A 12496-nucleotide genomic window follows, 5' to 3' on the forward strand; every position below is an offset into this window, starting at 1 on the left:
TTAACAGATTACGAAATTGAGCGGTCAACTTTATTTGTAAATCACATAAACATAATTGTAATCAAAACAAGAAAAAAAATCCATGCAATATTTGCAAGGCATTTTTATGACTGAATGCAGTCTGCGGGGTCAGTGTACATGTAGTCAATCCTCTTTCAGCTTGGCAAGCTCCCAGCGGCCACCACCACAAAGCCGCAACATCAGGTCGTGGTACTGCAGGACAGAGGAGAAAACTGCATAAAGGAACAGGTCAAATATCCAATCAGGCTTCATGAGCTGAGCTGAATTTAGCGGAAGAGCCGCGGAATGGGGGGATGGAAGGGATGGGGATACAAATATCTCCTTTCATGTCAAGATACTCAGATGGCTGGGTCAAGCTAACCTCCAGCCAAACCCCATTCCATCATGTGAGGACCCATCTGATGGGGTCACCAAGACTCAAAGCTACAGATTGCATCAGCAGTGACTGAATGGTGTGTGAGAAGCCACTGGGCTTTTCACACTGTAACTATGGTTTCAGAAAGGACTGCAGACTATGAAGTCAGCTGCCAAAAATACAAGCTTATTGTCCTGCAACAATCCCTCAGCAGAAAAGACCCAGAAGTTACCCTTGGAGATAGAGGGTATGGTGGGTCATAATTCGTAAAGTATGGCAAAGTGTTAAACCTTTCTGAGACAGGTACGCAATCTTTGATTGCAGGTTTGTGCGGAATCTAATGGATGTAGTCCAAATGTTCTACAGCATATATCACGATTGATATGTTGCTGAGTGGATCATAAACGGCCCCAGCAATGAAGAAAAGTGATTGATAATGACTGACTGACTATTATTGTGTTACATGCTTCAAATGTAAAGCACTTTAAGCTGCATTCTGTGTATGAAAGGTGCTATAAAAATAAAGCCTATTATTATTATTATTATTATCATAGAGAAGAAACAAAACCATCAGGCAGTGCCACTGTTTTGCATCTCTTCGAAGACCGAGATTCTTCTGCCAGATTACACAAGCAATCAAATCTGTATTAGGCTCTGTAATGCAATTCACTTCACCTCAGTTTAACATTGCTTTATTGCTACATCTACGTTTTTTTAATCTACTGATTTAAGACTTGTTTGAGTTTCAGAAAAAAATATTTTTCAGAAACACAAATTGTTTTTGTTTTGTTCTTGCACTAGAATACATAAGACCTGGTACCTTTTCAAGACTTCTCCGATGGCCGAGACTTATGAGAGTCATGCCCAGCTGTTTACAGGTGCGGTAAAGCTGGTCTTCGGCCTCCTCTGTCAAAGCACTGGTTGCTTCATCCAACACTGACAAGTACACAACAGTTTTACACATAGCGATCACAGAGGAACACATCCCAACCAAATTGATGACAAAACTGCCTGAGGACACAAAACTGATTCATAGTTTACCGTTTACGTTGGTATTCCGTGCATTCACATACTGAGTGTGAGTTGACAACCATTTTTGCTCATTTTATTGATCAGTTGCACACCAGCAAATGATGACAAAAAGCACATCCAAATCACAAAAGAACATCCAGCCCACTGACACCAACCTGCATACTTTGGCTGCAGATAGAACAGCCGTGCGAAGCAAAGCCTCTGCATCTCCCCTGGTGACAAAGCATCATACCTGTGTGGAGATTGCAAGAGGGACAATATGTGACATAAGCCAGAGCTGAGCCAGCAAGAGGTGCCAATTAAAGACCACTTAAGTGCTACTGGAATGAAAAGGGAAAAATATGTTGGAGATTTGCCTTTCAACCTATTTTCTTTTCTGTCACTTCTTGTTGGCTGGCTTATTTCTTCCCCACTGACCTCTTCATGTTAAGCATTACCGACAGGAATAGGGCTATCACAGGTCCCTATACACACTAATAATCAACGACAAGGTGGATGAGACTAGGTTGGGGTAGGGGTTTCTCTTACCAGTTCAATTCCACTCCTTCATCCAGCCCACCCGTTCGCTTCAGGAGACTGGACTGAAAGAGAAATGAAAAGGCTCAGAGCAAAGTAATCTCCCCAGTCTCTGCACACAGATGAGAATGCAGGCATTTAATTTAATTTAATTTAATGAAACTGCACCTTCTAGAGATGTTAGCCAAGGGCAATTAAGGGAGCTCATCATGGCAAGGACCCTATTTAGAACTTCATTACTCAGTATTAAAAAAAGACCAACTGGTTCTGTTAAGGTTACTGACTCCTTACCACTCCAGCCAGTTCAAGGTATTGTGTGATTCTTTCATCATCTATGGCTCCTGTGCACAAACATAACCAAATCACTTTATGTAATATTTTGTAAGGTGCATTAATACTATTACTACACACAAACAAAAACAACATTACAACATTACAAAGGAATACAAAATAGCCATGAATCCAACATAGAGCAGAATATTTATATTGCAACTGAGCCTTAAAAGCAAAAATACCTTTAACTGGATAAATGTCCTTCAGGGGGTAAATCACCTGTTGCGGAGGAAAATTAGAGTGCATCAGAGAACAGTCAGTCTACCTTGAAAGCCAACCAGCAGAGCCAAAGCTCACCTGCTCTCTCAGGGTCCCATCTGTCAGATAGGGCTTCTGAGACAGAAACATGAGTCCCCTCGGCCCAAAGCACGTCCGCATCTCCACGGAACCTGCAAGACGAGAGCCCACACAGACTAACTGCAGGAGACGTCTCCCACATGACAAAACAAGACTATTTTACAAGATAAGAGGGACTGAGCAACCAAAATATTCTATGCTGGAAAATTCTAACATGATTTCAACATGACATTCCACTTAATCCAATGAGGCATACTGCTACTGTACATCAACACTTTCAGCCCACTTTCAGCATAAAGTCCTTGCCCTGCTATATTTGTAATCCTCACCGCTAGTTGCCTCCCAGAGTCTGTTGAGGACCCGGAGCAAGGAGCTCTTCCCTGTGCCTGTGTTGCCCACCACGAGCAGGTGGGAACCTTGGCAGACCCGCAGGCTGAGGTCCTCCACGAGCAGCTCCTCTGAAAAGGGAGACTTATAGCTCAGCTTATCCAGGATGAAGGCTGTGTCCATGGATCCGTCTCGCATCTCAAGTGCACTGGAAGTAAAGAGGAGGAATGACTGTACATCTAGGGCTTGAAGGCTCAGATCACAAACGAACACCTGAAATACATTTCTGCTGTGTGTCTGCATCCATCACGCAATCTCCAAGTTGTCCAGCTGGCCACTTGTGTTCAGGTTTTGTTACTGCCTATGTTACTTCCACTAGAAGTCTCCTTGTTGCTGACACATCAGGACATCAGGATTAGCATTTACAATACAAAAGGTATGTGGGCAAATGTGTCCCAGACCACCTTGGTAAGTGGTTTGAATGATTGGATCACAATGTGTCGTGTGTTTTTAACCCTGTCCATTTGTGATCTGCCCAAAGTGCATTTTAGCACCAAGTCATGGTATTAACATATGTTGCTGTTCAAGAATTAGTGTTTCAAATCAACATGCCTGAACAAGTGCTTCTCGGATTAAGGCAAAAATTCCATCAAGACAGACAGAATATATTGATGTGGAGGCCAGGAAGAGAGAAGCACTTCATAGTATGAGTATTGCACTACCTGGCTTTGACACATGTTTCACGCCGTACCTGTCAAACTCGTATGTCTCCCCTGACACAGGGTCATAATCACACTGCTTCCTACCCATCTCCTCCATCACCTCCCTCAGCTCCCCAATCCTGTGACCACAAATAAGACAAGTCTGAGCTTCACGCTGTGAGCTAATAGGCAGCCTTCTTCACATTGTAAAATGCCACAAAAGCCATTACCTGTGAGTGTAGCCAGCAACGTCAGAGAGTGTAGTAGACAAATCTATTAGCTGTGTAAAGCAATTAATCAAGTAGATACAGACAAAGGCATTCTGGAAAAGAATGAGAGAAAAAGACAGCATTCATGTGACTCATTTTCTTTCATCAAAAATAAAATCTTCTGTATAATAAGGAGAGGACTTCCTGGTGAGATTTCAATTTTACGGACAAGCGCGACTGTCTGTGTGTGCTTCTGTAAGCATGAGCCGACCTTATCCCTACCCTGCTGATGAGGGCATATGAGCCGACCATATACCTACCCTGCTGATGAGGGCATGAGCCGACCATATACCTACCCTGCTGATGAGGGCATGAGCCGACCATATACCTACCCTGCTGATGAGGGCACTGAGTTCACCAGGTGTAAGCCCTTCATACACGCCGGTAAAGATAGGGATGGCAATTACTATGTAGCTGAGAATGCTCCCCATGTAGTCAAAGGTGTTGACTCCAACTGTGGGGTGTGGAAGATAGAGCAAAGGCACAGGCGTGGGTGGAGGGAACTAATTCATGAGCGCTCAAGGCCCGGGTTAACAGACCTGAGAGCTACAAATGAAACACAGTCACATTAAAGTCCAGGCTCTGCAGAGACACCAGAGAAGTACAACTACAGAGGAGTACAACTCTCCTCTGCAGATCACACAGGCTTAACACACTGGATTAAACTGTCATCAGAGGGTCTTTAATCATAGTATTGATCTATCTATCATCCTGATCTCGCGAGCTTTCAAGGTTTCACTCGCAGATCAGTCTGGCAACTTTTCGTTAAAGAGAATTTGGAGCAGTTCACCAAACGAACGTCCAATCAGCGTTGGCTTTGAGGCAGGTTGAGGTGTGACGCAACGAACAACATGACGGCATCCACAGATGAGATGAGCATAGCTATCGCGCAAGTTTTATTCAAATTAGAAAGTATTCCTGGGTAAGCTGTGAATTAAGCTATGAGTCTCAGCCATGCAGCTGGGAGGAATGAACGACACAGACATCTTCAATGGCCGATTCCAGTTCATAATGGAGGAATATACTTTCTTCAGAAGTGTAGGGCCTACCGTGAAAACTTGATGGGAATTGTCGTTGATTAGGTTCATGTCACATACAGATGGTAAGTTAAAACATCTTAACGTTAGTTGCGTTACCTAACTTAATTGTAGGCCTATGTTAAACGAAGGCATTAGAAGAACACTTTGTTCATCTAATTGGTTGATTTGGCCCGTCGATAACCACCAAAGGTGGTGATGGACAGATGTTTTATCCAATCAGCTAACCAGTATTTCCGCCCCTTCCCAAAAGTTCTTCAATGAAAAGTTCCCAGATGGATATGCGGAGCAAATCCATCTGGCGGAGTCAGGTTAAAAATATGCAGGATTAAAATTTGAATTCAAATTAGAAGGAGGAGCCTTACTGTAAAGCCAAAGTTCCTTGTTCATGAGACTCTTCTGGGTCTGTACAAGGGCCTGAAGTCTGTTGTCAGTTCGAATGTGCTCAACTTTCCCTGCCCTTTATTCACATAACACATGGCATTTTAAAACAAACACAACTGGAATTGTACAATCATCTAATCAATTTCCCTATTTGAATTGACTCGGCATAGTATACTGACCTGTAGAAGGCTATAGATTCTGCATTTACTCGAATCTGCATATGTTTGAACCTGGAAAGAGATTAACACAAACACACACACACAGATTAAGAACACATAAGACCCACATGGCAATATAATGCATGGAGAAAAGAAGAGTTGAGTGTTAATAACAGGAAGAGAGAAATTTCTAAATGGGTCCATGCTACCTCCTCACATGCCTGCTCGAAGTCATGGTTTTACTAGGTTTTTATCATTTAAAAAGCACATCAAACAAGAAAATGAAATACAAAAGGGTCTTGTGGCGTAATTAGCAGTGGTAAGAGAGAGAACAAAATTAAGGAAATAATTGATCTGATACAAAGGGTCTTGATACCAATTTGATTGGATACAAATCCACCTTTAATGAGGCAGTTCAGAATAAATATGCTGAAATGTTTTTAATAATGAGTCATTACAACCCTATCAATGTTATTATCAGGAGTGTTCTGATGCAATCCCTACACAGTTCTAATAATATTCAGCATTCTATCTGAATGATGTGATGTGGTGTGTGTGTGTGTGTGTGTGTGTGTGTGTGTGTTTGACATCAAGACTCATGAAGCTGTTAACACATCTTACCTAAAGTCCCCCTCTAACTTCTCTTGTTCAACCAACGTGGAGACTATGGGCCCCATCAAAACTTTGTTGGCTATGGTTCCAACGACAAAGTAGCCAAAGATGCTGCCCAGGCCAATCCAGCCCGTGCTTTGAAATGTAGAAAGAGAGCAAGAAGCATTGGTCAAGGAGGTTTAAAGGTTCAAAGCTGTTATTGTCCCACTTGAAGAAAAGTGATTTGCAGCTAGAGTTCACATCCAAAAAATATACACAATCTGTGAAAACAACACACTAAAACATAGAGCAGGTACACTGAATGGAAAGTGCCAGGGTACACAAGTGTGCAGAGTACAAATGTGTGTGTTGGGAAATAGAATATACAAACCAAGCATTGCGCAACTATGCAAATGTACAAAGTAGTGGATTCCATCCAGGTTTCTATCTGTCATTAAGCATTTCAATAGCTCCGGAGTAAAAGGAGACAAAACACGTCTTACACACCTTAACAATGCTGACCTGATGACAATAATTCAAACTCCTTGTGGACTGTCCAGAATAGGAAGGCCTCCTAAGAATCTGCCTGTTGTAAATGTCCAAAAGCTGAGCATGACTCCCCCTAGTGATCTTATTGGCCATGTTAACAAGTCTACCAAGTCTATTCTTGTTGTATATACTTTCAAACCATGCAACAAAACAGTTAAAGTTATAACAGATTAAAGCTTGAGTAAAAACGAGTCATCAATGTCTCAGTAGAAGCAGTATAATAACTAGAAAATGAAATTTCGAGGAAATTACCAGTGCATGAAAATATAAACATACTGTACATGTATATTAACATAAAATGCCAAACAAACTTTTATTTGGAAACAGTTGGCAGGAGTCATAGTTGATAACAACTGACAGTTGAAATGGCTGAACAGTTAAATAGTTGAGTAGTTTAAATAGTTAAATTATTTAATAGTGAATTATTGTAGTGAGGATATTTATTTTGAAACAGTTGTGGGCAGAGGAAATAGTAGTCTTAAGAGAGCCAGATTGTATGCTTAAAGCCTGAGACAGAGTATATAGTTTAAAAGTTGAATGTAGATAGTGTAATGGATGTTGATAGACAGAAAGTTGAATGGATGTTGATAGGCAGATTGTTTAATGGATGTTGATGGATAGTTAAATGGGTGGATGAATGAATGGTTTGAAGAGGATGAATGGATAGAAAGTTGGATGGAATGTGCCTTATATCCTTGTAGAATGGAGACACAGAGAGAGTTGGCCTAGTTAAGCAGAAAGCAGTTGATACAGGTGCAATCAGTTTAACTGGCCTATTGATGGGACCTAGTTGAGCAGCTGGAAGTTGATACAGGTGCAAATCAAGTTAATTAGTCCATTGTGATGTCATAGTGCTAATGCAAAGTCTATGGGGAAAAATAAGCTTGTTTTTTGTTAATATCTCAAAAAGTATAACGTTTACAAAAGTGAAAAATACATTCCTCAAGTGTCCTTTTCAAGACCTACATTACAAAGTTTGAACGAAGTTTCTACGTTAAACGGTTGAAGCTGAATTAGACGCAGAAATTTGGTGGGAAGAATAAGAATTAGAAGAAGAAGAAGACTTTGGATAACAGAACAGTGCATTTTAATGCACTGTAATTAAAGCCATAACTATTAAAGCTATTAGCAGTGGTAGCATCACAGTACAATGACAAAAACCCTGGTTGACTACCATGGCCAAATGGTAAAAGGCACAGATCTTATCACGCACGGTCTCTTAGTTACCATGGTTGCTCAATGACGCTCTCAGGAAGTGCAGTCCTCAGTGGTCATGTTTCTCACCTGTTGTAGCACTGGTACGTGTAGTAGGCTAGGGTGAAGGGCGATATGAGGACTCGGCTGGCAATGGTGCTCATTTGCTTACACAGACGTTCAGCATCCTGGCTGATCCGCTGGTCCCTGTACAGATTTAAGAGCAGGCATTCAGTGCAAATAATTGCCATAATTACCTCAGTAGACATTGCCAACTGTATCAGCTAAAATGTAGCTTACTCAAAGGAAAAGACCATTTCAATGGCTTGCATTAAACTGCCCATTTCCAGAGGCGGACAGAGAACACAGCTTCATTACTTGAGTAAAAGTACAGATACCCTTTGCTAAATTTTACTCAAGTACAAGTAAAAGTTAGGGATGTAACGATTACCGGTATAATGGTAAACCGCGATAAAAATGTTGACGATAACAATTACCGTTTTCATTTCAAATATCATGATTATCACGGTTGATTACCGCGGTGTGGAAACCTTGTGTTTAATCCTTCCCAGCTTCATCCGAGCCTGCTTTTGACATACAGTAGGCCTGGTACAATGAAACAAAACTGGTACCCTACTGATTCTGTTGTCTAATTGATGGTTTTAACTACGATTCGTATTAGGCTACTCCTGATTTTAAAAGGCGTAACTTTTTCACCGCAAAATGTGCACTGTATCATGTAGCCACTCTGCGTCTTTTTATGTTCGCGTCCACATTAAATCCATTCCCCTCACGTTATCAAGAGAATACAGTAGCCTAAAGTTTTATTTTGAACGCTTACTTTGGTCTCACTCATTGCATCCAAATAACAGAAATAGCAAACTCCAAGTTGTGGTAGGGTAAGTTAAGCTATAAGCACATAGCCAATTAAACATGAAGAAAAAAGTGAACGGGACACTTTTTGAAACTATTTCAGATTGTGTAGGCCTGTCAGTGCTTTCTGAACACACTTTTAGAAATACCGTGATAATACCGAAAACCGTGATAATTTTGGTCACTATAACCGTGAGGTTAAATTTTTATACCGTTACATCCCTAGTAAAAGTACAACAGTCAGATGTCTACTGACTAGTAAAAGTACTGAAGTACTTGTTTTTAAAAGTACTAGAGTATCAAGAGTACAAGAGTAGCCTACATTTTCTAAATATTGCATTACTACTGCCACAGTGCTTACATTTATGTACAGAAACGTCCTACATGGAGTTATGAAAAATGTTAATGTTAATACCTTGGAGAATGTAAAATGAATTGGAAGTAAAATCAAGTCATTTTCATCTTTTTACCATGTTGCCAGGGATGGGCAGTATTTCTACTGTAATACATGTATTTAAAATATGTATTTCAAATACAAAATACCATTTTGTAATTGAAACAGTTGAAGCGAAAACTATCATTAAATTGTCCAGAAAATTGAAATAGTCTGGCGAGGTGGGGCCACAGGTTGGCACATTCTCGGGATGGACCTGCTGCATCTTCATCCATTGTTTTGTCCATGGTTTCATGTCTTATCTAAATCTGACCATGGAGTTGACTTTGGAGGAAAGCTGAAGGTGATTGCTGATAGGCTGTCCCAATCAGTGGCGCCTGCACAATCCAATCACGTTTGAGAGGGAAGCAACAAATTGAGGGTTTCCGAGATTTTTCTTGTGTATGTGTATTTGTTGTCAATTAGCAATCTTTAAGGGTACTGTAAGTCAAAATGTGTTGACTTTCCCACTCATTTCTATTTTAGTTAGTTAGGTACAGGTAGCCTTGAGCTGTAGAACTTAAAACTGCTGGCTTTCAGAGGAAATTATCGGTCAATAGCATCTGAAACACTCCAGGTGAAGTCCTTAAAAGTCAGTGTGTGAGCGTGAGAGTGGTTGTGTATGTGTATGTGTGAGAGTGGTTGTGTGTATGTGTGTGTGTGCGCATCTGCATTGTTATTCATATACTTACGGGTTATCGACATCCTTTCTCAGCACATTAAGAGTGTAGTAGACCCTTCCATGGAAATACTCCTTATGAAGGCACTCAGTTAATGAGTTTCTCCAGTTTACATACAACCGATTACAGATATACTGGTCTAGACTCTTCAACTGCAGACAAAAAATAAAGATGTCCATTAATGCTACTTCAGACAAGTGAAAGACATCCGTACAAATATAAAAGTGTTGTTATTGCCACTATTTCCACAAACAGTTCCAAACACGTGGTTTCACCACGGAAAACTAAAAAGAACATTACACAATTAAAAATTAAAATAACTCCATTAATATTTGCCAAGTTGCCAACAGTATGAGAATGAACTTACTGATGAGTTAATCAGGATCAGCAGAATTGCGAAAAAAGCCAATGATTTAAATGTCTCAAAGTTCTTTTCTGATAGAACATTATAGAACTGACTGGGGATGATGCCCACTTGGTAAATGACTAGCTGTTCTGAAACATAGGAATCATTTATTGTGTTAGACTGTTATACTGTAGATAAAAGACAGTGTGCTCAGTTCATTTACAGAAAAATCATGATTCCAAAATATGTCCTCCTCAGCACCAGGTTACAGGGGGTATATGCTGGTTACTTCAGTTTAAGCGCCATTCAGGAAACATCCTCTTAAATTACATAAGATAACAATGCAGGTAATGAGTATCCATACAAACTGTAAGTAACTGGATCAATTTGACCAGGCTCAGTGAAACCAGCCCTTGTGATCCTTCACAGTAGTAGGCAAGTGGCATCTTTGTCTATTTGATTACCCTAGGACAGCTCAGTCCAAAACCAGTTCAGAATATTCAGCTCAGTTTCAATATTTTCATAATTTAACTGAATAAAATGAACTAATTGTTCACAGTCATGACAACTAATGCAAACTATAGTCAAAAATAGATACAATTTAGTTGAGGGGACAGTTTCATGGTCATTTGTTTTGATCAATCATGCATAATGTCTTCTTTTAGACAAACATTCTGTGGTGAATACTTTCTTATCTGAAACTCAACTGTGTTATAGGTATAGCTCTGTAGGTAACCGCCTGCAACAGTAGGCCTACTAATAGTAGAGAATGAGAGTTACCATTTTAGACCATAAGAATTTGCACCATGGACAACACACTAGTCACAATCCTAGATAAAGAAATAACTGCATAATCACTTATAAGGATAGATGTGTGTTTGTATTTCTACAGTGTTGGTTGATTCAAAAAGACTCCTAAAAAGACCTACCTAAAAGAGTAACACCAAGCAGGGTCACAAACATGTGGACATTCTGACTGGACCAACATGGGAAAAGGATCCTTTGGATGCTGCAAAATCTCTGAAGACATTTTAGGTCCAACTTTGGTCTAATAATGAAGAAAAGAATAGGCTTTGTGAGATTTCGAAATAAAGTAGTAGACTTAGGCTAGAAAACACTTGGATGTGCAACACTTGGATGTCAACTTCATGAAATGTTTCCTATAGTAGGCTAAGGTACATTACAGTGATAAAATAATCTCCATAGATGTGTAATACATGAATACTTATGGGGGAAAACTACCTGTAATCAAAGAATAGTAGATTTAACATATCAAATGAATGAATGTGTGTATTTTCTGCATTAGGCCTACCTCTTATGGCTTTTAGCTTGCCCACCTGAAGACATTGTCCAACACAAACAAACAAAAAAATAGCAAAAAGACTACGATTCGGTAGGCTAATGCTTACACGCATGGGATATGACCAATGTGTTCACGAGGACCAAAAGTGCTGTGTGGGAATGTCTTGGGTCTAAAGTTTGTGTATCCATGTGACAGTGCGACATAAAAATTAAGTCATGACTTCCTTAAGGAGTGGTGAGTCGAAGCGAAGAATGTCACTTCTGCGATAAAGTACATGTTGAACATGTTGACGCGCAAACACAATTCAACGAAGCCTTCATTAGCAGGACTTTGCTATCTTCACCTCTTTCTTGCATACACCTTTCTCACCCGTCGCTTACTCACTCGCCAACAACCGTGGTGGTGTTGCTGTCAAGAGATGTTGGGGGAAACAAATTCCTCTGACAAAAAGAATAGAATGCTATTACGCCTCCCACTGACTGATGTCTTTAAAATAGCAATGGGCTACTTAAACTGTCCTCAAGGGATTATTCTCAACAAAATACATATTAAACTATACATTTAACTGAAAATGTTCACGAGGACCAAAAGTGCAGTGTGGGAATGTCTTGGGTCTAAAGTTTGTGTATCCATGTGACAGTGCGACATAAAAATTAAGTCATGACTTCCTTAAGGAGTGGTGAGTCGAAGCGAAGAATGTCACTTCTGCGATAAAGTACATGTTGAACATGTTGACGCGCAAACACAATTCAACGAAGCCTTCATTAGCAGGACTTTGCTATCTTCACCTCTTTCTTGCATACACCTTTCTCACCCGTCGCTTACTCACTCGCCAACAACCGTGGTGGTGCTGCTGTCAAGAGATGTTGGGGGAAACAAATTCCTCTGACAAAAAGAATAGAATGCTATTACGCCTCCCACTGACTGATGTCTTTAAAATAGCAATGGGCTACTTAAACTGTCCTCAAGGGATTATTCTCAACAAAATACATATTAAACTATACATTTAACTGAAAATCCATTTTGAAGTTGCAAGGTCTTCAAAACCTTACTAAATACCGGAAGAGGACTCTTAATTCAAAAATCAAAATCTGATG

General features: G+C 40.2%; 1 protein-coding gene across 2 annotated transcripts; it reads right to left on the reverse strand.

Moving 5' to 3' along the window:
• On the reverse strand, nt 1-12461 carry abcd4 (ATP-binding cassette, sub-family D (ALD), member 4). Of its 2 annotated transcripts, XM_048259373.1 has the most exons (19): nt 11409-12461; nt 11026-11144; nt 10118-10245; nt 9763-9902; nt 7855-7971; nt 6052-6177; nt 5452-5502; nt 5254-5348; nt 4184-4305; nt 3813-3904; nt 3633-3722; nt 2884-3089; nt 2555-2646; nt 2440-2476; nt 2216-2265; nt 1937-1989; nt 1564-1640; nt 1197-1312; nt 1-213 (listed from the first exon to the last, which is right to left on the reverse strand). In XM_048259373.1, the coding sequence occupies exons 1-19, from the start codon at nt 11441-11443 to the stop codon at nt 145-147; spliced, it is 1815 nt and encodes a 604-aa protein (XP_048115330.1). In that variant the 5' UTR covers nt 11444-12461; the 3' UTR covers nt 1-144. The 2 variants fall into 2 exon arrangements, with proteins under 2 accessions (XP_048115330.1, XP_048115337.1); XM_048259380.1 differs by lacking the exons at nt 7855-7971; nt 9763-9902; nt 10118-10245; nt 11026-11144; nt 11409-12461 and adding an exon at nt 6529-6551.
• Between the last annotated feature and the right edge of the window lie 35 nt (nt 12462-12496).

This window comes from Alosa alosa, chromosome 1 (assembly GCF_017589495.1).
Source record: "Alosa alosa isolate M-15738 ecotype Scorff River chromosome 1, AALO_Geno_1.1, whole genome shotgun sequence".
Classification (NCBI taxonomy): domain Eukaryota; kingdom Metazoa; phylum Chordata; class Actinopteri; order Clupeiformes; family Clupeidae; genus Alosa; species Alosa alosa.